General features: G+C 41.8%; 1 protein-coding gene across 1 annotated transcript; it reads left to right on the forward strand.

Annotated features, from left to right (window-relative positions):
• Nucleotides 1–1,756: 1,756 nt before the first annotated feature.
• Nucleotides 1,757–24,260, forward strand: grm5a (glutamate receptor, metabotropic 5a). Its single transcript, XM_086176940.1, has 18 exons — nt 1,757–1,884; nt 2,592–2,888; nt 2,979–3,112; nt 4,559–4,820; nt 5,403–5,517; nt 9,077–9,326; nt 15,177–15,412; nt 15,553–15,674; nt 15,756–15,880; nt 15,985–16,153; nt 16,881–17,007; nt 17,465–17,582; nt 17,702–17,888; nt 18,355–18,513; nt 18,588–18,713; nt 18,865–19,047; nt 19,140–19,309; nt 21,468–24,260. Exons 2-18 carry the CDS (start codon nt 2,661–2,663, stop codon nt 22,396–22,398), a joined length of 3,642 nt encoding a protein of 1,213 aa, XP_086033066.1. The 5' UTR covers nt 1,757–1,884; nt 2,592–2,660; the 3' UTR covers nt 22,399–24,260.
• The last annotated feature ends 349 nt before the right edge of the window (nt 24,261–24,609 follow it).

A 24,609-nucleotide genomic window follows, 5' to 3' on the forward strand; every position in this document is an offset into this window, starting at 1 on the left:
CATTAGGCAGTTGAGTTTTTAAAAGAGCTCTTGCAAGATGGAATCAAAACAATAATGTACGGTGTCCTATTCCAATGTTGACATACACTGTATCTACAAATCGGTAAATTGGCCCAATATCTGATATCTGACTAGATTATCAAGTAAAAGACGGTGAAATGCTGAAATAATTGAATATTAAGAAACTTAAATCAAGATAACACACAAAAACAGTTTTATATTATATTATATTCAAAATGATATAAGTGTACACTATGTAAACTTCCACAAAGTTTTTTGAAATTCTCAAATTAAAAAAAAACACATTAGTGTATTCCAGTTAGACAATCACTGAAATGTAAACATGTAGTCCCAACTTTAACCACCATATCCCTTTTTCACAGCTTAGAATCCCATGATCATCATTCTGTACACACACACACACACGCACACATTGTAAATAATTGCTTGGACATTTTAGAAACGCTCTCTGAATCATCAGTTAAAGGCATGCAAGCGATGGGACCACGCTGTTGTATTGGAAGTCCCAAAAGGGTCTGATGAGTTCAAATCAAAGTCTTGATCTAGATCCCGGAGTTAAGAAAGGTTAAGGCGATTCAGATTCAGATTCTGGCGTTGCTGCACTGAATCATGTCCCTCCATCTCACCCTATTCTCTGCATCCTCTTCTCCAGCCTCTACTAACTTCATGTCCTTATTCCCTCCATATGTGAATCCCTTCGCTCTTCCGCTGGACCTCCTGCCAGGCAGCTGCGTCCTCGCTCTCCCTCCTCTGTATGTGTCCAAACCAGCTCATGACTTTATCTCCTGGACATGTACACCTCTTGACCTCATCAACAAGCACTACCCTAGTAATTGCACTTACCCCCCCCCCCCAAAAAAAAAAAAAAAAAAAAAAATTAAAATAAAATAAAAAAAAGAAAGAAAATAAAAAAATGAATAAAATAATAATTTTTAAAAATGGCGAGTGTATGCATGTATATGGTACTGAGATGGCTATTTGGTTGAGTGGACACTTTTGATTTCTGACTATCAGCACTTCAGATCTGCAGTGACTGAATTGCACTTCTTGTCAGTTGCTTTGGTTGACACCGTCTGCCAAATGACTGAAATGTAATATAATGTAATGTAATGTAGTGTGATGGACAGATGGACTCATTCCTGATCCTCTCCATCCTCCTCACTCCCAAAGAGAACCTCAACATCTTCATCCCTGCTGCCTTCAGCTCTTCCTCCTCTCTGTCCTTCAGTGTCTCTGAACCGGACAACATGTCCGGCCTCCCCTCCGTCTTTTACACCTTTGCTCTCATTCTGGCCGATGCTCTTTTATTTAGCACTTCTCCCCGACCCGCTTGCGCACGTTTCTTCACTCCTGTGTCAATCTGCATGTCTTTTCCGATTTCACTCAGTCGAATCCGACGTCGATAATTCATCTTAGGTGACTGGAGCTCGAAACCCCGAATCTACACATCAGTGTCGCCCGTCACGTTTTTAAGACTTTTGTCCTGAGATGTGCGGTCTCTCCAAAAAAAAAAAAAAAAAAAGGCATTTAATCTGATTAATCTTTTATTGTTTTCTTTTCTCGTGCTTCCCGGAGACCCCCAGAGTTTATACCAATTTACTGGCCGTCGATGCCTCGTGCTCGCCGCTTCTGTGGAGGAGGAGAAGAAGAGGGAGAGGGAGGGAGAAGCTGAGGAGGGGGCGCCATGTGCGTCAGTGAGTCAAGCATGTTCCAATATCTGACTATATTATCTGCTGCTATGTGCCGCCGTGCACCAGACGCCAGACCGCGCTCCAGCAAAAATCTCTGTCCTTATTGCTTTTTTTTTGTAACGGAAACCATCTCGACGGGGATGGCATCTGCCCGGCAGCAGGGAGAGAAGAGGTAGGCTGAAGTTGTTGCTTTGTACAGATCGGAGGAATGAATTAACTACCAAACACAGATGGGAGAAATTATTTTAAATGTGGATGTTAATGATTTCTGGGCAGTGGATGGGAATCCATCTATGTCATTACAGAATGGAATGGTTTAAAACTTTATCGATCATGAAGGAAATTCTTTAAGAAGAAAGGCTTTCTTATTTGTTTGTTTATTTATATAGCAATGTGTTTTAAAATGTGTTAATATATGTCGTGTGAGAAAAAAAAAAAAAAGATATTGCACTGCTGTCGCACTGCAATTTCACAACTGACCAAAATGACATTATTGGAGAAAGGAAAACGGCGAAATGTTTAATCAATCAAAGCATTTTGTAAATAAATAGGGTGGTTATACAGCATTGATAGATTAGAAATGATTATGTAAAAAAAAAATCAAAAAATTCTGAGACAAATAATAGAATTACCCTGCATCCATGAATCAACCGGAGCGGGAGGAATCCAACACGGTCAAATAATGCAGCAGAAACTTTCGATTGACTCATTATCCCGCCCCCTTTCATTTATTCCAGTTACTTAGTAAAAAAGTTCGAAGCTCTAGTTGATCTTAAAGTCCGTTGTCGAACTAAATGAGAATTGAAATTTCTGCCCAACAGAAGACACTTGTTTCCATGCTTGGCTAAATTACTTTTCTTTCTCTTTGATTTCCTGCAGAGTTGGAAGCCGCGTCCTTGGCGCCACAATCGCCACGCCGTCCGAATTTCAGCGCTGAAAGGAGAGAGGATGGCGAGGGACGCGGGAAGGAACACAGGGATGGTGACGAGATTAGGATTATATGTGAGACTATTGGCAGTTAGCGTGTTGCTGGACGCGGATCAGAGCTGGCTGGGCCTGAAAGAGCGGGTTGGGGTCAATGCCCAGAACAACGAGCGAAGGGTATTGGCTCACATCCCTGGAGACGTCATCATCGGAGCTCTGTTCTCTGTCCACCACCAGCCGCCCGCCGACAAGGTACGTGTGCCTTTATGCATCCTCGCCATTGTTGCTTTTCCACTTCGGAGCGTTTTACAGTAGGAAACTTTTGCGTTGACCTCCACTCAGGTGCACGAGCGGAAGTGCGGCGCCGTGCGTGAGCAGTATGGGATTCAAAGGGTGGAGGCCATGATGCACACGCTGGATCGGATCAATGCGGACCCCGCTATTCTTCCAAATATCACTTTGGGCTGTGAGATAAGGTAATAAACAGCCGGCTCTGTTATTACTTAGCATCGGCATCTTGGGTCCAGCGGCACCAACAATCCGATACCTCTTTCCATATAAAATATGAAATATGTCTATACTGGAGGAAGAGACTGAGATAATTTGCATTTAACTTCAAAGTAGACTCTAACTCAAATATTAACAACGTTTACGTCAGCGTAAAAAACGTGATAATTGGACCACTTTTTTATATTCATCACAAGAGACAAATCATTACTTTAGGAAATAAGCCATAGAATGTGGCTGATGCTTCTATACGCACAAAGATAAAAAAGGCTCTGTTAATGCTGATACCTGGTTCAGTTTGTTTTTTTTCATGGTTTTCAGTACAGATACGGATTCGCTCATTCAATACATTCCTAATCTTGACTGTTCAATTTAAATGCTAAAAAGATGCACTGAGTGCAGATCATTTGAATTAATTTATATTATTCTGTGTAAAAAATAAATGCATGCAATGAGAAAAATAGCATTTACAGGCTGTTGAATAGTGGTGAAGATAAATGCTCCACTAGGGGAGCTGCAGACGATGTCGATAGAGGAACAAAGTATCAAGTGAGAAGTTCAAGTTGGTAAAAGGGAACTAAAGGCTGATGTTGCCAGACGTGGAGGGGTAGAAATGGTAGAATAACAGTAAAACAGAAAAGCGACTTGCAGAAGCATCTGACATCAGCATTTTTAAGGCCCGAGGCAGGAGAAAAATTTGTTCTTATTTTCTTACTGCTTTCCCAATGCTTGCTCGTAAATGTCGTTCTTTAAAAAAGTTAACTCTTTGCAAAGGTTTGATGTTTTTTTTTCTTGAAAATTGACAGAAAAAAAAATTCATTTCACATATTTAAAAAGAAAATTTACAGGTCATTAAACAACCTAATTCATTTTATGGATAGCGAAACATTTTTAGTCATTAGCATAATGAGAAAGCAGAAGTTTTGTCAGCCAGAAGATTGCAAAGAGAAATTAATTAATTCATCCATTCATCTCATCCATGGTTGTGGGTGATGGGGTGGAGTTTATCCCAGCCGTCACCAGGCGAGAGGCGGGATTCACCCTGTCACCATTCCAGACAACCATTCACTCTCTCACTGTCTGGGTAATTGAAGGTCTCCAAAGAACATGCTGCTTTGGGGCCGTTGGAGAAAAGCCTAGAACCCGGAGGAAACCTTAGCATTCGTGGGGAGAACGTGCAAACTCCCCGCAAAAAGGCCCCCCTGTCAGAATCGAACCGGCGACTTTCTCGCTGTGAAGCGGGAGCGCTATTTCTATTTATACGTCGAACTTCCTTGAAAATATCGCGAGGCAATTTGTCTTAAGAGCATGAGGAGCAGTGTCACCGTTAAGTGTCGAATTACCTACTCGTGATAAGAGCTTTTTCAAATCATGCTTGCCAGAATAACAATTTAAATTAAATCTTTTTACATCAGGGACTCGTGCTGGCACTCCGCGGTAGCGCTGGAACAAAGTATCGAGTTCATACGGGACACGCTGGTGTCCAATGAAGAGGAGGAGATCCAGAGCAGATGCACTGCAGAGGCGGCGAGCACCGTGCTTCCAGGGAAGAAGCCGATCGTCGGATTGATTGGACCGGGATCCAGCTCCGTGGCGATCCAAGTTCAGAATCTCCTCCAGCTCTTCAACATCCCACAGATAGCCTACTCAGCCACCAGCATGGATCTGAGTGACAAGGTGAGAACAATTTCTAAAAAGTACCGAATTCAATTGCAGTAGTAGCTAATGCAACAAAGTGGATGAGGCACAAACTAATCCTTTATTTTTGTAATCATATTTGTATCGGAACGCTACCATTAAAGATATAGAATCACCCGAATCCCGAGCCCATTTAATCCTCCAAAGAGCCCCCCTTTGAAAAAAAGCCAACAAACAGTAGAAAATAAAATCATCAAACACGAACAAGAGAATATGACCTTAAAAATCACCCCAAACCTCCTTGAAAACCATTTGCGACATTTAACAATGAATTATAAGCTCGGTTAAATCATCGGGAAAGAACCCTAAAACGAGGGGTAAAAAACATTTTAAGAAGGAAAGATTCGTGACGTTTTGTATTTAAATTGGATTTCCAATTGCGTATCTGATATAATGATTTCAAATACCATTGGGGATATTGTGATACACACTGCGCACAATGATAAAGCACCAGAATTGTCCTCTCCTCTTAAAGACAGCTCAAAGTTAATGAATGTGTAGCTGGTGGACAGCCGGTCACGAGAAAATATGTCAAGTGTATATATAAACTCTATCCAACAGAGTTTGTATAAATATTTCATGAGGGTGGTGCCATCTGACATGCAACAGGCCAGAGCCATGGTGGACATTGTCAAGAGATACAACTGGAGCTACGTGTCTGCAATACACACCGAAGGTGAGACTGTGTGTGTGAACAATCAATCATTTGTTATTATTACAGTTTATAATGATTATTTGGTTAATATGCTGAATCGACCTCTGCATGGGTGTAAGCGTTCTGTGAATCGGCACTGCAAATAGAAGAACCCTTGTAAAGGGAAACTGTCGGTCCAACGGCAATGAATTGTTCAAGAAGCATGAGAATGCAAAGTCGAGCGCAGTTGAAGCAGGATGTGGCTTTTACTCGTGGCAGAGCCAGAAAGAGATGAATGTCCTGACTGTCATGCTAAAGATTTTATTCAGTTATTCATTTATTTTGTTGACTTTGAGTCCGAGGTGTAAATTCTCCTTGAGGGTCCCGTCACGCATAAATGGTTTGAGCGTCAGACCACTGGAGCCAAAAGACACCCGTCTTTGAACACATTCTTCGCACCTTGGCTTTCCCGGCCCGCTGTGTCAGGTCACCGCCGCGTCAGCTTATGAAAATTCACGGAGGACAGATTTTAGTAAAACCTTGTCCCACATCTGTCTTTTTTGTCTAAGGCATGGAGATAATTACCTCTGAATGCAACACCTCTGTAATCCTCTTTGTTACTGACAAAGCCTCCCGGGAACCTGCTGAATGCCAGAAACTTAATTATAATACTTGATGTTTTGGCTTTGGATTTCAACAAGTGTCTGTGACAGCATGCAATCACCAAAAAAGCATATCGATGGCTGCAATGCAAAACCTCCTATCTGCAAATTTTTTGATTTTGGGTTTTTGCATTGAATGGCAAGAAATGGGATGGCTCCACATTTTCAGTCTATCTGCATGATAATCCGGCCCTTTCTTTTGACATAAATGTCACATGACAAAACTCCTATGTGCACAATGAAGCAGAAAAAATAAAGGAAAAAAAACACTTATCTGCATTGTCCGTGGTAAAAATACATGTTATGTATTTTTAAATTATAACATAGAAATATAGTCTGAGAGCAATAGAATACTCTTGAATATCTTTAACAAAGACCATACTATCAGACTCTAATTCTTCAGCCGCAGGGAATCTCAAAATCTTTGTACTTAAGACCTTAAAACACTTTATAGTCCTGACTTTGACACTTTATAGTTTTATTTGTATTTCTTATCCCCCCCCCCTTTTTTTTTTTTTTTTTTTTTTTTTACTGTTTATACAATTTCCTACTATTATTTATTATTGTTATGTTTTACTTGAACTCCGGCACAACAATTTCCTTTGGAATAAATAAAGTTGTTCTTATTCTTATTCTTACTCTTACTCTATAATCAAATGAAAAATTTTTTTCATTTCCTGAAATAAGTGTTTTTTTCAGATAGAAGGTTTTGCATTCCAGCCATCGATATGTTATTTGAAGTTTTTTTTTTGCTTTTTTATGCCGTTGGTGCAAATGTAGCAGCCTACAGCAACCCGGTGATCCTGTCCATCATGCTGATGAGATGGAGAAAGGGTCCTTATCGAAATGTCTCTCGGACAACAGGCAAGGTTCCTGGGTCTCGCTGAACCGCCGGCATGCGTGTTCATGCCGGCAGTCAAATCACTAACCACGTGAAATTTGTCAAGCTGTCTGTGAAATGTTCTCACCGCTGCACCGTCGACATATTCCTCAAAGACTCATAAAGGTGTCTGCGTGGGATTAGTTGACCGTGAGATTAAGTAGTTGTAAACATTCCCTCCCTTCGAGGATTAATCCTTCACCCTTCACCACACCCTAAGCCCTATAGGTACTTTTCACCATGACGTCTGGGAAACTTGCTATTGCGGTCTTACGATCGGGCCGGACTTCTGATTATCACGTTGAGTGCTAAGCCTTCGTTGGATGGGCAGCTCCGACAAGTACCGCTTTTGGACCAGGCGCGCTGCCGGACGCACGCTGGCAATAACCGAGTCCACCAGGTTAATAAAGAGAAACAGCAACGGTTGGGGTCCATGAGCAGCCGAACGGTTTGCCGAAACCGGCCGCTGTCATCGCCTGTGTCCATATGTAGGTTCAGGCCAAATGATGGCCGTCGGTGGTGACGTCATGTGGCCTCTCGTGCTCGGTGACCGCAGGTGGGATAGCTGGAAACTCTAAAGCTAAAGCTAAAAGCTAAAAGCAGGCAAAGGGAAAATTCTCTCTCTCTCATTATTTTACACTTCATACCTCATCGTTTGTTTACTGTTTAATGTAACAGTTCCCTTTACTGCTAATTTGCACTTGATTATTATCGTTATATTTTAATTTCATGACACCGTGGGATTGTGAGAGATGTCTTCTCGGTTCCCCTGTATGTCCGGTACATGTGGAAAAATTGACAATAATGGTAACTTTTAACTTTGAACTTTGAAAAACATTGTTAAATATTTGATGATAAATGTATCGCTGACGTTTACCTATAAGCTACCTGACCTGATGACGTCCATATGAGAATAATAGAAACGAAAATCGTTCTGTTAAATGACAGAAGCCTTGTTTGAGGCACCACTCCCGCTAAGTCATACATTAAATAAATAGTAGTGATTTTTTTTTTATCTTATATCACCTCTTATTTTTATTCACTGCTTGACTGACTAAGATTGACTGATGACCACTCCAGACTAGTCATATTAGCGAAGTCAGCTAAGACTGACTCCCGCAGCCCTTTGACCCGGCGTGTGCAGGACAAGCTGTACACATCACCAATGATGTGGAGGGTTTTCAAAAATTCTGTTTCAGTAGTCCAATAATTTTAGATTGTGCCAAAGTCAACGCCAGTTGACATATCAGGAACAAATAGGGTATCTTAAAGCAGGGGTCTCAGACTCGCGGCCAATCGTGGCCCTCGGAACAATACTTTGTGGCCCGCGCGTTTTTTCTCACATGCATTTGGGGGTTTTATACAGAGGGTCTCAAAAAAAAACGGGCAAGGAAAAACTGATAAAAGTAGCTTTCAATGTATTTTTTGATTCAAAATTTTGAAAACAAAATGATTTATTGATGAAAAAACATTGTTAAAACAATCTTTTCTTTTCTTTTTTCTATAAAAAAAAAACACAAAAGTAATAACAAAAAAACGGGCAAAATTAAAAAGATTGCTTTAATAACCAGAATTGCCACCATTAGCCGTATAAACATTCTACCTCCTCTCATTAATGCTACCAATCAACTTTCTAATAAATTCTAGCAGCAAATTTTCCCACAATGACAACATTTTCTCTTTTAACTCAACAATATTTTTAGGGTGTAATTTCATCAATTCCTTTTTAATATTTAATTATAATATTATTTCGTCATTGTATTGTATTTTTTAGAAGAACAGCTCATTACATATAAAGATTTTTTCAATTTACCTGTTTACCTTCTTAACACCAAAACAATGGAAAATTTTGGACTTAGTGTTACTTCTAGGTAATGATTTTAATGGTCCGGCCCCCTTGACATCAAATCAGGCCGCATGTGACCCCCCGACCAAAATGAGTTTGACACCCCTGTCTTAAAGGATGCCAGCATTTTGCCTGTATTTCTATCATGTGCGCCTTCTCAACACGCCATAGTTGAAGTCCTCCAACATTCAGTTCAAGTTGCCTTCTCCACAGGTAACTACGGCGAGAGTGGTATGGAGGCATTCAAGGACATGGCAGCAAAGGAGGGCATCTGCATCGCTCACTCCGACAAGATATACAGCAACGCAGGGGAGAAGAGCTTCGACAAGCTTCTGCAGAAGCTACGAGTCCATTTGCCAAAAGCGAGGGTTGTGGCCTGCTTTTGTGAGGGCATGACGGTTCGGGGAATACTTATGGCTATGAGGCGACAACGCTTGGTGGGAGAGTTTCTGCTGGTCGGAAGGTATGTGCTTGTTTGTCGTATTCCTTTTCCGCTGATGAGCCTCTTTCTTTTGTCATTTTCTGTCACTCTAAAATTCCAATTTCAAATTTTACCTTTCCGGCTAAATGAATAGGAATATTTGTGCATCAGGATTGTTATTGTTACACATTTTTGTTCGATCCAGACTCTCTTCAGAGGCACAGCTATGCCAGCCATCCATAAAACCATCTTTCAACTCCGAACATCATCCTCATTGTCATCTTCATCCTGTCATCATCACCATGGCAACAGAAGGTACAATTTCATTGTTTCCAAAAGTGGTGCTCTACATGTTCTCATTCTGGAGTCGTTGAGTCTTTAAAAGCCAAGAATGACTGCAAAAAAATGTTTTATATGAAATGTTAAATATCAAATGAATTGCACTGCATTTTGAGTGTGCAGAAATTAATAATGGAGCATTAAATATCAGGATATGGCGGTAAAAAAAAAGCAACATGGCAATGACAAGGCTAAAATAGAAACCTTTCTTTCAACGCTGAATTAAAACAACAAATAAAGAACTTTTTGAAAACCTACTTTTGAAACCAAGTCCAATTTGGAAATAACCTGCCTCTCTTAATTTACATAATATTCCGTAATTATCATGAAGTAAACACTTCAGTGTTCATTGCTGAAAAATATTCCTTATGTTTTTTGTTTTTTTTCCTCAGTCTACTCCTTTCCTGCCCGAGTGTCTCGGCCACGCCATATTTATTTTTGTGTTATTGTAAGAAGTATGTGCTGACTTCAACACATACTATCAAATTCCTTAGACTACCTTTAATTGTGATACACTAAGCAGTGGGAAGGGTCTCTTTCTCTACACAGAGGAGAGAATTGCATATATCACCTCCTCACACGATCAGGATCTTTGCAAACGGGTGAATATCCTCCAGTATTTGGCGTAACTCATATCAGAGATGACCTTGATAGATCAATATAATAAGTATTTGTTTTTTTTTTGTCTTTTATCCATCACATTACATATGCACAATTATCATCCACTGAACGAAAGACAATATTGTCATTCATTTTGAGCTGAAAAAGACATGTTCTTTTCAAATGTTAGTGGTTTGCCCGACTGCAGCCGAATCGAGCAAATGAGAAAGATGAGGCGCCGCGAGCCGTGGAGTAAGCATACAATCAATAACACAAGGGGAGGAAAAAAAAAAAACACAAGCAGCAGAGCGGGGGGTTGATCTGGCAGCAGGATTCGCTCGCCGAGAATAACATGTTTTATTTTAAGGTTTAGCTCTCTGGCTCACTCTTGTCCCTGATGTTCTATAAATTCCTTTCCTCATTAGGGGCCACACATGTAGGCTGTCGCTCAAATCTGAAAGCGGGAAACATCAAATAACCTTGAACTACATATTGCAAAACGCCATTCTGTACGATCCGTTTTACTATGCGCACCTCTCCGCCCACTGATTTGGACTTTCCACTGTCTATCCTGCGTAATTAGTTTTGAGATATCATTTCAAGGTGGAACTAACATTTTATTATTTTTGAGCATGCACACATGCGCTATAAGATTACTTATTGTGTATCTAATTTTGTATTCCTTTTCCTCCATGGAGTTTTTGGGTTTTGGTAACCTTTTGTTTCGTGGCATCTCCGTCTTGGCATTGAGGCTTCCATATACATGATGGCTTGGATGGTTTTATCATGTTTAATTGCAGTATGTTGTATCTGAGCCGGTACGGCTTGTTTATTTGCATATACATACATATGGATGCTGTATGTGGACTGTTAAAACACCCCCCCCCCCCCCCACACACACACACACATATATGTATATATATATATTTCTATATGAGTAAATGAAAGAGTGGGGAAGTTCAGTCAAAACAAAAGTCTTGCTAAGCTCCTTTTTCCTAAAAAGTGCCTGGTATCAGCCCATGGTTTGGCTGTTAGTGCCCACAGAAAAGGTTTGGATGGAGTTTTGTCTGCCGTTGTGTGAGGTGTAACTGGAGCGATGCGTGTGCACGTACGTACGCATGAGTCTTTCTTAAAGCTTGTAGGTGGTGGAGCAACATGCTGCAAATGGCATATCGCCCTCTCAGGTCACTGCGTGGGTTTTTCAGAGCTCTTGTTCAAGAGTGATTCAAACTATCCAGAGTCAAGGCCCTCAGTGCTTTTCATATCCATCTCTGCTTTTTTTAAAAGCAGTATATCATTTCTGAACTTGCTCCTCTAAGGATGTGTTACAAAATGAGCCCCCGCGTCAGCGAGAGAACCAAGCAACACAAAAATCCACCCACACAATGGTTGTATAACGCCATCCCTGTCAGCTAAGTCTTCAAAAATTACTTCCTTTACTTGTTTTGTCAGCAGAAGAGAATTCCTTTGGCTCAATGAGGTGTGTTAATACATGTTTACACACACACCTTCTGTCTGTGCTGATTGTAGACAAATGTCCAGAGGGAGAGATGATAATAGATGCTGCGGAAACCTTTTAAAATGTTAACCGAGTGGAGACTAGTCAGTCCCACAATGTTTCTGAATACCTCTTCCTGCATGCACACTGCAGCCTGCTGCTGTCTGCTTTTAAACCTTTGTTTATCAATATTTGCAAACAGCCGGGCTTTTCAATTACACGAATAACCAGCATGCCGTAAGATTTAATGGTTGTTTAAAGTGGACGAATCAAAAGAGTGGCTGGAAAGGAAATCCAGGGTAGGTTTGATTTGATTTTGGCATCTTTCAAATATCTTCCAGAATATCTGCGTGAGGGAAAGTGAAATGATTCTCCAGTCAAAACCCTCTTTTTACTCAAACACAGATGAGGGATGTACAATGATCCCAGGCATATTAAGTTACAGATATTCATTACATTACATTACATTACATTACATTGCATTTGGCAGACGCTTTTATCCAAAGTGACTTACAATAGAGGACATAGGGACTGCAAATACACTTGCAAATACACGATGCACAGGAAATATACAGAACAGTAAGCTTGGGTTAGTGAGGGTTTTTTTTTTTTTTTTTTAATAAATGGACAGAGACACACAAACGTACACACACGCACACACACACACACTGCATAGCCTAACTTGCTGCCAACCTGATCTGGGGCATCGGCGCAGTAAAAAGTCCTGAAAGAGAAACATTTTTACCTGTTTCTTGAAAGTTGAGAGAGATGATGCTAGTCTTGTTGCTTCTGGGAGTTTGTTCCACCACTGAGGTAGTAGAACTGAGAACAGTTTTGCCTGAGATCGCTTAGAGCGAGCAAAAGGAACTGCTAATAGGTTTGTATTAGAGGAACGCAGGTCTCTGCCGGGAACATAAGGTCTTATCATTTCGGTCAGATATGCTGGACCTGTTCCTGAGGTGGTTTTGAATGCCAGGGTCAGGGCCTTGTGCTTGATCCTGGCAGCTACTGGTAGCCAGTGCAACTGGACGAACAGAGGTGTGACATGAGCCCTTTTGGGTTGAGTGAATACCAACCGTAAAAAATATTCATTTTTATATCTCGCCTCCTTCTAAAAACAATTGCCTTGTTTTTTTTTGTTTTTTTTGTTTTTTTCACCGAGACCAACTTCATATTCGACACATGGCTCAGTTTTATGTGTTTTCCGATAAGCTTGAAAAAATGAATTTGGTAATTATTTCATGGAACCACCCACAAATTCCATATTGATCTAAATAAGAAAACTCGAAACATATCATTTCCTGAATGATGCTGCGATCTGAGAGGTTCTAATAAATCAGAGCATTTTTACATTTTCATAAGTGGTGTTTTAGAAAGACTGAGCTGCGCAGTCTCTCGCGTGCCTGTTCAGCTTCTCTCGGAGCGTACCAATCCACAACCGTGCCCTTGTGGGGATCATTCATGATTGGTATTGTTCTCCGACGTCTCTGGCCAACTAAATATCTTCACTTAATGAGTTTCTTTAACAACGTGCGCGTAGAGTAATTTCTCCTCAGAGTGCACACACCTCGATGCAATTAAAAAGTATCCTGCACTAGTTTTTTTTTTTTCCTGTCTCTGCCCACACAGCCAGGTCCAATGTCAGAGAAAACAATTTGTTCTCATGGGAACCGTCGCCTTGTGATTAGATGAGTTACAAGCTGCCCTGACAAGCATCCCGGGTTCCCCGTTCATAGAAGTCAGGCTGGAATATATTTTAGGTATTAAAGTATGAACAGACAAATGAAATGACGCCGTATTGCCGGGAACGTGGCGGGGCACACCTGAGGAAGACTGATTTGCCTAACAAAGCACCAATAATTGCGAGAATAAAAGATGAAACACTCGGGAGGGAAACGAAACACTCATAGAATTTAAAACAGAATAGCAGCGCTTTTTTCCATAGTTATTTTTATATTTGATCTATTTATACCACTTTATTTTAAAAGCATTTTCCTGGAGTGTCATCCCTGGTGTGTGTATTCCGTGTTCCGAGTCCATTCCAAACAGATCATAATTTGGTCTTTTTTCAATTGCATTTCATGTTTCCGTGCTTAAAATCTCTGTAAAAGCAGAAAATATTCAGTAAGCGAAGCTGCAAGTTCAAAAGAGAACACTATGAGTTCCAGGATAACTAAAGTCCAAAATTAGATCGTGCAAGATTAATGATGACTTTCACGTTGGATGAGCAAATTATGGATTTGCAAATTATTAAATGTAATTATTATCTTCCCTTTTTCACATTAACCAGATGGTGTGAGAACCTGAAGTTAGTTTGTCATGTCACCGGGGCTTCACAGAGTGCTGTTAGCTTCTCTGGCCAGTATGTGTGAACCAGGCCGGGCCCAGATACTTAACGACAGATGGCAGCTATGTGATAGCAACTGATTCTTGGATCCAGCAACGGTAGAGTTAAGAAGTTTAAATCAATCATACAGGGAGGAGTTGTTAATTGAATGAAGACCAGAGCATAATATAGAAAATGCACGGGGTAAAGTAGTACTCTGACACCAGGCTAGCACCACGTGTTTGGAACAAGATGTCAATAGGGAGGCCGAAATTACTGCCTTGCATATTAAACACAGAAGCTCACACAGGTACCATTAAATCACCTTTCTAAAATTTCCCACAGGAGTGACCTTAAGTTATTCCATGTCAGGCCCCAAAGACTCCAAGCTTGACAGAAACTGTTGCAGGGGAAGCCGAGCGGTGCAGGTTTTACTCTGTTGCTTCTCGCTGGTTCGGTGTCAAAGGATAATTTTCTGAATGACACAGAACATAACGCTGCAAGCAGTGGATCATTTTAACTCACACAGACTTTGCTGGTCTAATCTAGCTTTGTAGGTCCGGCAGCCACTTGGGATTTGGGCTACTTCTCTACATCATTCCAGAAAACACCTGAGCTCTGCTCTCAATCCATCTAACATGTCTGCTAGTTCTTGGTGGTTCTTAGTCCTCCGTGAAAGCCAAGCAAATCGGTTGACTGAAGTTTAGCCATGTTTCTGAATTGCAGCTTTGTTTTGGGTGTTTTCTTTGTGGCTTAAATGTATTTTCATTTGTCTTCCAGGATGCTAAATTCTGGATCATAATGTTGAGCCCGTCCTACTCCTTTTTCCCCTTCTGTTTATGTTTGGGAAGTGAATGACCCATTCCTGGTTTGTCCTACTTGAACTAACCTGATCAGATATTTCTGATATTTTACATTTTTGCCATTTTAGTAATTCGTTCTTATCTCATTCATCGACTTGCATGTTCATTCATTAATCTATTTACGTGACCTGGTAATGTCGATAGCTAATCTCTCGATATCATGCTGGAGACCTGAACTAATCCCCAAATTGCTCTCCACTTCCTATCTGATCTTACGCTTTCCTGTTCCTCTATTTGTTTTTTTCCCCTCCTGCGTTCCTGCCCAGTGATGGCTGGGCAGACAGGTACGATGTGACAGATGGCTACCAGAGGGAAGCGACTGGTGGGATCACCATCAAGCTGAAATCGGCATATGTGACCTGGTTTGACGACTATTACCTGAACCTGAAGCCCAATTCCAATCTGAGAAATCCTTGGTTTCCGGAATTCTGGCAGCATCGTTTCCAGTGCAGGTTAAAAGGACACCCACAGGAGGGCAAACAGTACAACCGCACCTGCACCTGTTAGTACCGCATGATTATGGTCCTTATCCTTACCTCCGACGATCTTCTAATACCCTCAAATATTGACATTTAGTCAATGACACTTTAGGACGTTTACTGACTGGGTTTTTCCTTATGAGTAGGTGTGTGTTCTCCACAGGGAGAGAGTCTCTGCGCAATCAATACGCCCAAGATACTAAGATGGGCTTTGTCATAAACGCGATCTATTCCATGGCTTATGGTCTTCATGCCATGCAGCAGGTCCTGTGTCCAGGATACAAGGTAGGCCAACGGGTCATTTTCATGCATTTTTGCGCTGATGTGGCGTGAAACGGCACCGATGTTTATGTGTTCTTCGTAAAGGGTTTATGTGACTCCATGAGGCCCATCGACGGCCGGCAGCTACTTGAGTTTTTGATGAGGACCAACTTCACCGGAGTGTCAGGGGAGGTCATCCACTTTGACCAGAATGGAGACTCACCCGGAAGGTACAGGGGACGTCACGGATGAGAAAGGACTGTGCAAGGGGAGCCGATAATGTTACCCGTTACCTTGATAATGTTTTCTGGGGGGTGATATCTATGTGTCTCAGGTATGAAATCATGAACTTTAAGCAAATAGGTGAAGATGAGTACGCGTACATCCACGTGGGTAGCTGGGATCAGGGTGGCCTCTTGATGAATGATGAAGAAATCTGGAGTAACAACAGTGAAATGATCCAGTCAGTCTGCTCAGAGCCCTGCCAGAAGGCACAGATCAAGGTAGGTGGCAGCCAATTCACCAGCTTTCACAAGTTTCACACGGCTAAGAGATTTTATTTTAATTTCTCATCTATTTCATCATTATTATTGCCATATGCACATTTGGTATATATCCACCACAATTCAGTCTAATGACATTGTCCAAACCAACTCATATATGATGTAAATTCACTACTCTATTAAAAATGTCCCAGATGGTAGCCTTGACTTTATCTCATATGTTTAATGAACTACTTGGGAGCCTCACTGGAGACCTAACAATCCTATGTGTTCGCACTTTCATCATCGCCCACCTGTGTTTTAAAAAAAAAAAATCTCTCTAGCGCCTCCAAGTTACTGAGAAAACTGCAATTCTCTCTGTCCTCATCAAAAATACTCCCAAGACTCTGACTTTGAACCCCCTCCACCATTAATACATTGAGCTTTAGGGAATTTCAAACTCCTGTCAATTGCGTAAGGCGATTTGCACGTTCAAAACTCCAGGCTTAGTATTTCCAACCCATGTCTGTAGACAAAGACAAAGATGTGAAATAGTTATTTTTCAAGTAGTTCAAGTGGAAAAAAAATAAAAACGCAGAATCTAAGTTCATAACTTGAACCCTTAATTTTTTTGGTGCCTTCTTAGTTACCCTTGTGAGCCATTAATAAAATCTTAATTCATTTTAAACGAAAATCAACCACAGAAATTGTCTTTCCGCTCTTTGAAATCCTTCGCGTTTGTCTCCAGGTGATCCGTAAAGGAGAGGTGAGCTGCTGCTGGACCTGCACTCCCTGCAAAGACAACGAGTTTGTGTTTGACGAATATACCTGTCGGGCCTGCGTCCTGGGCTCCTGGCCAACAGATGACCTGCGCGGTGAACCCATTTTTATTTATGCATTTATTATTTACTGATACAAGACTTTCTGATATTAGATCAGTGAACTCAAATATGGGTCAGATGTCCATAAATCCCCTCACGTAATATGCACCGCTCATACCACAAAACGATGACCATCGCCGCAAAATACAAACACACACACACACAGAACCGCGCATCCAGTCAGAAATTGGCATACGGCACTGTGCACACACACACCCCGAGACTTAGACCTCTTGGCAGGCTGAAGGATTTGGCTGAATCTTAGGTTCATCTCTGTAATATCTGCTAAACTGTTGAGAAAACCTTCGAGGGCTTCTAAACCCTGTCAGGGGACGGGTCCATCTTACCGAATCGCACGCACTCATCCTCGCAGCGTCTATCTCCAAATCGACGATAAAAGCATTTATTTACTTATACATCTATAAATTCGTTTATCGATCCCATCCGCCAGGTTGTGAGCCGATCCCGGTGCAATACGTCCGCTGGGGTGATCCGGAGCCTATCGCCGCGGTGGTCTTCGCCTGCCTGGGTCTCATGGCGACACTGTTTGTTACATCTGTTTTTATCAAGTAAATCCAAGCGCTGCGGCATTACTTCTGTCAATCATCAATGGATTCAAAAGCGCAGTTGATTGCATAAATAGTGCAATTCCTAGCAAACTTTGATTTTTTTTCATTGGTTTTTTTAGATTCTGGGACACTCCAGTGGTCAAGTCTTCCAGTCGGGAGCTTTGCTACATCATCCTTGCAGGAATATGTCTGGGCTACCTGTGCACTTTCAGTCTTATTGCCAGACCGCACATCATCTACTGCTACCTGCAGCGCCTGGGGATCGGCTTGTCTCCTGCGATGAGCTACTCCGCTCTAGTGACCAAGGTACTTTCCTTTTTTATTGTTACCTGGAGGCGCAAACACATGCATCACAGGTGATACGTTTATAACATAATACTTTGTCGATCCCCAGTCGAGAACAGTGTGAGAGTTATTGAATATCATTTAAATTTGGTATTTAATACCCCAATAGCTTTTACTAACATGTTCAGAACATGTTTAAATGATGGCAGAGGTGTGGGCACTAGTGGAAAGTCGGAAGCAGAGAGTAACGGTTGAAGTAAGGTGAGTAATAACTACCTACCTACCTATCGAACTACCAAACTAAGTCGATTCAATGTAGGGTCCTGTAAGGATAAAGACAGGAGACTGATTTTGCATGTGGGCTGAGATTTCTTTGTAACATCTGGGACCTGAAAAGAGGATTATTGTCGTGAATCAGCGAGAGCCGTCTTATCCACGGTGGATGCGGGTGAAGCCTACACAACCATTTGATCTATTTTTCACCCAGACTAACCGTATAGCCAGGATTCTGGCGGGTAGCAAGAAGAAGATCTGCACCAAGAAGCCACGCTTTATGTCAGCCTGCGCACAACTGGTTATCGCCTTCCTCCTGATATTGCTGCAGCTCGGGATTATCGTGGCGCTTCTTATCATAGAGCCACCGCAGGTGCGTACATGCGTGCACACGTTCGCGTGCATGTACGTGTAGGCCGAGCAACATCTCGGTTTCTCCCTTCTCAGGTGATCTACGACTATCCAAGTATCCGCGAAGTACATCTGATTTGTAACCTGACTACTCTGGGGGTGGTAGCGCCGCTAGGCTACAACGGCCTCCTCATCCTCAGCTGCACGTTTTACGCCTTTAAGGTAAATTGAGCCAAAGAGTAATTAAAGATACACCGCCGTCTCATTATGCACCTTCGGTCGCGGTTATATTTGTCTTTGTGCTGAGACCTGTCCTCATTGTCTACTTGAGGCCCGCACTGATTTAAAGGCTGCATCCTTTTTTTTCCCACAGACCCGTAACGTCCCTGCAAATTTTAATGAGGCCAAATATATTGCCTTCACCATGTACACCACATGTATCATCTGGCTAGCGTTTGTTCCCATTTACTTTGGCTCCAACTACAAGATCATAACCATGTGCTTCAGTGTCAGCCTCAGTGCCACTGTGGCTCTTTGCTGCATGTTTGTCCCAAAGGTAAGAATCTCCAACAATTAGTCATGTTTATTTATTTCTTCACGTCTCCTGCTTAAGCATTTTTTTTTTTTTTTGTCCATCTACATTATCAGGTGTACATCATGCTCGTCAAACCTGAGAAAAATGTCCGTAGTGCTTTCACCACATCCACGGTGGTGCGTATGCACGTGGGTGACGCCAAAAAGGCCGCCAAGTCCGGCAAGCCGTCCAGCAGCATGGCCAACTTGTTCCGACGCCGCGGCTCCACAGGGGAAAACATCAGGTGAATAGAAAATGTAATGACTAGATGAACTGAGCAGCTGAATGGAAAAGAAGAAGACCTGTGACCAATTATAACCTCATAACTTAAGCAGCGTTATAAAGTTTTAGGAAACTTGCGTTTGGATAGTACCCAAGCTTACTGTTCTGTATATTTCCTGTGCTTCGTGTATTTGCAAGTGTATTTGCAGTCCCTATGTCCTCTATTGTAAGACGCTTTGGACAAAAGCGTCTGCCAAATGCAACGTAATGTAATGTAAATGTAATGGATATTACTATATATTAATAGATATTTTCACATCGGCATAATGGTTGCCCTCAAAGGGCCACATGCAACGGTAACAGTATAAATGTAAGTAAATGTCACCAAATGTAATGTAAAATAAGTGTAACTACTCCTTCATGTTAAATAATTCTGAATTTATCACTCATTCAAATCCAAAATGTTACATATGCATTTGGACAGATGTAGAAAAAACAGTTACTAGTTGCTCTGTTCCAAAGCTAGCTTTCACTGCTGCTGTGTTTTTGGATGCGGCTTTTGTGAGCAAATTCTGCTGCCATCGTAGTTTAGCTTTTAATTCAATTTGTTGTTTTTCTGGAAGGCTAACTTTGGCATACTTAGCTCTGTGTTTGGTGTCAACAAGGTTGCCAGGTAGACAATAGACACCGACTCGTAGCACAAAAAACATACCGGCCTTTCTCCTTGAAGCACAAACATCTGCATCAACTTTTCTCTTCCTGGACATTTTGGGATCATTTGCATTTCTCAAGTCCACTTTTTGAAAATTGCATTGATGTGGGTACACCGCAACCTGATGGCGGGATGCCGTCACTAACATGATCGGCGGGGAATGTAGCTTATTGTTAATGCACACGTTTGACTTATTTATTTGTAAGACAATCGGGCATTTAAGACGTTCTTGCAGGCCACATAAAATGATGCCACCTTGATTTTGATATGGAGTAAATCGATGCCTTCGTCTCATTTGTCTCATTCAATGCTGGTGGGTGGAAATTGTCAGGCTATGTAGTATTTAAATGCAGCAAGCAAACAATATAATGTGATATAACAACAGTTAATTTTTTTTTTTTTTATGCTGATTCTTTCAAGCGACTTATCCCTGCCTAATTCGCCTCCTAATGCAAGAGAAATGGCTGACTAATTTCATTTTTTTCATTTTTTCCCAAATTGAGTTTCTGCCGTACAGAGCGCCATACGAGGTATCGGTGTTCAATCTTTTGCTCAAAAATTTAAATTGGTTGAAAACACACACACACGCATGCACACACACACATTCACAGTAAGATAATGTATTAACAAGCAGCATAATGCCAAGTAATATAAGATAATACACTTGATCACATCCAACAAAAATTTGATATAAAATGCAATGAGTTCCTGCATAGATCGCATATGATAATTGAATGAAAAAGTTCTTTGAGTTCTTCCTACAATCACCGATTGAAGTCGTTTTTATCGATGAGTTCATGTTTATAAAGCTGCTAAGACACAGGGACTTCAATTCCCACTCGTGCGTTTTAAATAGCCTTGGAATAGCTGACAGGAAGTCACTGCAACAACTTTCATATTAATCCAAGGAAAAAAAAAATTGCTCCAGGAGCTGAGAAAAGACTAAGTCATTTGGGTTAAGTATTCTCAGAGGAGCCACGTTGTCTTTTGAGGATTTTTCTTTCTAGGGAGGAAGACTGAACATGGAGGAATATGTGAAATCACACAGAACATCAAATGGAATACTGGCATCGAATCCATTACCGAAATGCGAGTTCTTGACTGATTATGGATTTCTGGAGTCAGTACCAGTAAATGGAATGAGCAAAAATTAGATATTTGAAAAATTGCACTGAGCCTTTTTAAAATATTTTTAAAAGGTTTCACACCCAGAAAAATGTTGATGTAATATAGGGAAGTGCTTTGTACAGAGTTTTGTGTTTTTTTGCAAATTGCAAAATGAGGGTTGCTTTCTTTATTGTGCTGTTGTGAATTCGTATCTTGACATGTGCTTCTAACTGGAGGAGTGTCATTGCTCGCACAGCGGATTTTTATATTGGACAGAATCAATCAAAATGTTATTTATATCACATTACATTACAGGAACTGTTATATTTAACATTACGGTTCTGATTGTCTTTCCGAGCAGCTCCAACGGAAAGTCAGTTCAGTGGGCGCAGAACGAGAGGAGCCACAGGACGAACTTGTGGAAAAGGATGTCCTTCCACGTCAAGAAAAAGGAGACGGTCGAAGCGAACCAGACGGCCATCATCAAGCCTTTCTCCAAAGGAGGAGATGTGCCCACCATCGCTGCCGTCAAAGAGCTGTACGAGGACCCTCAGCCGGCTTCGCCCTTCACCCGCTCCCCTTCTCGGTCACCCCTGCCCGCCGTCGGCCAGCGCGCGGTGAAGCCGATGGGCCTCCAGAAAGAAGAGAACGGAGAGGAAACTCAAGCTTTACCCACCTTCGTGCCCGAGCACCCCGCCGGCATCAGAAGACGTGGCGGAGACGGCAACCAGGCGGTCGCGGACGGTGCGGACATTAGCATCATAGGCGTAGGTGACATCGGTTTGGGGCGGATCGGCAGCGGCGCTCAGGGCGCCACCATCATGGATCAAATCAGCTGCGTGGTCAACAGTTTCACCGCCAACATCAGCGAGCTGAACACCATGATGTTGCCAGGAGGGGGCGCCATCACCTCCCCCGCCGCCGCCGCCGCTGCCGCCGCCGCCGCCACCGCCCTGCCCGCGGCCGATACCGCGGACGCCACCTGCCCACAGCAGTACCTGACAGCCAGGGGCAGACACGCCCACGCCACCGTCACCACATTCGCCGAGGTGTCGAATTTTTGTGAAAACCGAGCGGCGGGTAAGATATACGAGCATCTGGCCGGGACCTGCGTGACGAGCAGACGAGGCAAGGACATGGAGGAACTGGCGGCTCTGACACCCCCCTCTCCTTTTAGAGACTCCTCCCTGAGCTCCAACGGTAGCTCCCCTCCCTCCATGTCCCCGGCCTCCGAGGCCGAATACAACCAGCTGCTGCTGAGACACTTCAACCAGAGCTCCTCCTCTCTCTGACTCACCTTCCTCCCGCTTGAAAAAGGCCAAGCTTCAGAGTGGACCGACCCTTCGATGCCTTTCCGCAGCTGCATTATGAATGTTTTTTTTAGTTTTTTTTTTTTTTTTTTTATGAATATTTTTTTGCGGTTCTCGATGGATTCGAACTCGCACACGTACCTCCGCTGAGGGCTGAGAGGGAGGAAAACGTCAGCCAAAGGATGGACTGTGTGTCACTCTTGATACGAATCGCTGACTTTAAATTCTTACTTCTTCTTCCTCTTTTTTTCTTGAAATACTTAAAAGAGGATCTGGGCATTTTAAAAAGCACTGACAGGTTCCTAACTCAGTTTTAAACTTCAAGAATTCCAAAAAACATTATCTGCTAACAAATGTGTCATTGTAAGAATAGGTATTTAATTCTTTTTTTTTTTAATTAGGACATTTCCAAATATTTAGGTTTATTGTTGTTCCCTTTTAGTATTCAGCAATACTTTAGAAAGTATTACAATTTCAGAAAGCCAATCGGCTACTTCAGGTAATTGCAGTGAATCTTTTTTTTTTTTTAATTTTCATTTGCTTATACTGCTTGTTTTAAAAACAGAGTTTCATACTGTTTGCTTGAAATAACTTTTTCTGATATCAAAAGGGTCAGCAGAAAGAGCAGATGTGTTTTCAGTCTATTTAGAAAGAACGACCATGACGTGTTGCTGCGCGTCCTGATGCAAATCAAGAGAACGAACGCGCGTTTCATTTTTTTTTAATTCAGGAAATTTCCCTTTTCTCGAAGAGAAACCATTTACCGAGACTTTAAAAGCCTCCGCGCTGAAGATGCGACACGGAGGAAAGCGTCTTCACATTGTTCAGAACTGAAGGACTTTTTATTCTTTTTAATACTTTTTCTCTATATGTGACTCGGGTGAATGTAAAGTAACCAGTTACACTTTGAAGTGGACCAAAAGCATCTTTCGCCTCAGGATGTGTCCCAAAGAAAAAACAAAACAAAACAAAAAAAAAATCGTCACCATGTTGGCTCTTCTCTGCCGATAGAGTTCATTTCTTGTTTTTTCCTCCTCCGAGCTGCATGACGTCCAGACTCCTTTTATTCCCTTGACTTGTATTGTTATGGGTGACTTTCCATTAATGTACTTTCATATCAAACCCATTAAGATAAACAGTAGCAAGAAAAGGTAGTACTTTAAGCGAAGCTGTTGCTAGATAATTGTTATAAAGAAAAGAAGTTTACACTCTGACTTTTTGACCTGAACAATCGTCCACTTGCGGTGTGTTGTTCCAAAATAGACAGTCTTCAGTATTTAACTTTCCGGGGATTATGCGGTGGTTTTCTACGATACCCCGTGGTATTTTGACCATGCTGGGTTTTACTATTCATTATGCTTCGACATTATTGAAATATTTATGTTGTTTCTCTCGAAAGTAGCGTTTTGGCCCGTCTGAGGATGCGAGCAGGTTTTTGCAACGGATGGTGTTTATATTGGAAGCGGTTTATTTCTGTTCAGCAGCCGGGTTTCTGCTTCCAGCTGAGCCAGCCTTTATTTCTGTCGCATGTTTTCACAAACACGGATACATTTCATGTTTGTTGAAATGTATTTTTACTGGAATTTCTTTGTTTGCCATTTTGCATGCAGATTCGTACCGACTGAAATATTGCAGGGGACGTTCCTCACTTTATGCATCTATTAAGATTTGATGTGGATGACATTTGTCTCGGTCCATAATCGGCCTCTCAAGTGACCTGATTTATGACTTTGACACGTAATTCTTTGAAGTATACATTCATATTGTGTATAAAGTTCATTGTCGAAGATGCGGTTCAAGAAAAGCATCGTCAAAATAAAGAGTATAGCTCAACCCTTATAAAATAACCCTGACTAGTGACTGCTAAAACATGACCATATATTTCAAATATTACCTGCTTACTTACCAAAGTGTGCATATTGTCATGGAGCATTTCAATGTGCAGTTGCTATTATAATCCCAAGTCTTCATTAATTCATTTTCGTGGTCGCGCCGGAGCCTGTCCTCGCTGCCGTTGGGCGAGAGGCAGGGCAACGTATAGAGTTCACACATTCACATTTCTGGGAAATTCAGGGTCTCCGGCGAATCTACCGGGAGGAAACCAGAGAATCTGAACAGTGTGAGAACATGCAAACTCCACCCAGAAAGATCCTCTGTTGGAATCGAACCAAGACCTTCCTGCTTTGAGGTGGA

This window comes from Fistularia commersonii, chromosome 29 (assembly GCF_037954325.1).
Source record: "Fistularia commersonii isolate RoL2024-O1a breed Wild chromosome 29, RoL_Fcom_v1.0, whole genome shotgun sequence".
In the NCBI taxonomy this organism is placed as follows: domain Eukaryota; kingdom Metazoa; phylum Chordata; class Actinopteri; order Syngnathiformes; family Fistulariidae; genus Fistularia; species Fistularia commersonii.

What these genes read in the sequence shown, in the direction of transcription:
- grm5a (XM_086176940.1), top strand. Translation starts at nt 2,661, where the DNA reads ATGGCGAGGGACGCGGGAAGGAACACAGGGATGGTGACGAGATTAGGA. An exon ending in GCCAGAAGGCACAGATCAAG is followed by an intron (nt 16,154 to 16,880) that starts GTAGGTGGCAGC and finishes GTTTGTCTCCAG; the next exon opens with GTGATCCGTAAAGGAGAGGT. An exon ending in GCACGTTTTACGCCTTTAAG is followed by an intron (nt 18,714 to 18,864) that starts GTAAATTGAGCC and finishes TTTTTCCCACAG; the next exon opens with ACCCGTAACGTCCCTGCAAA.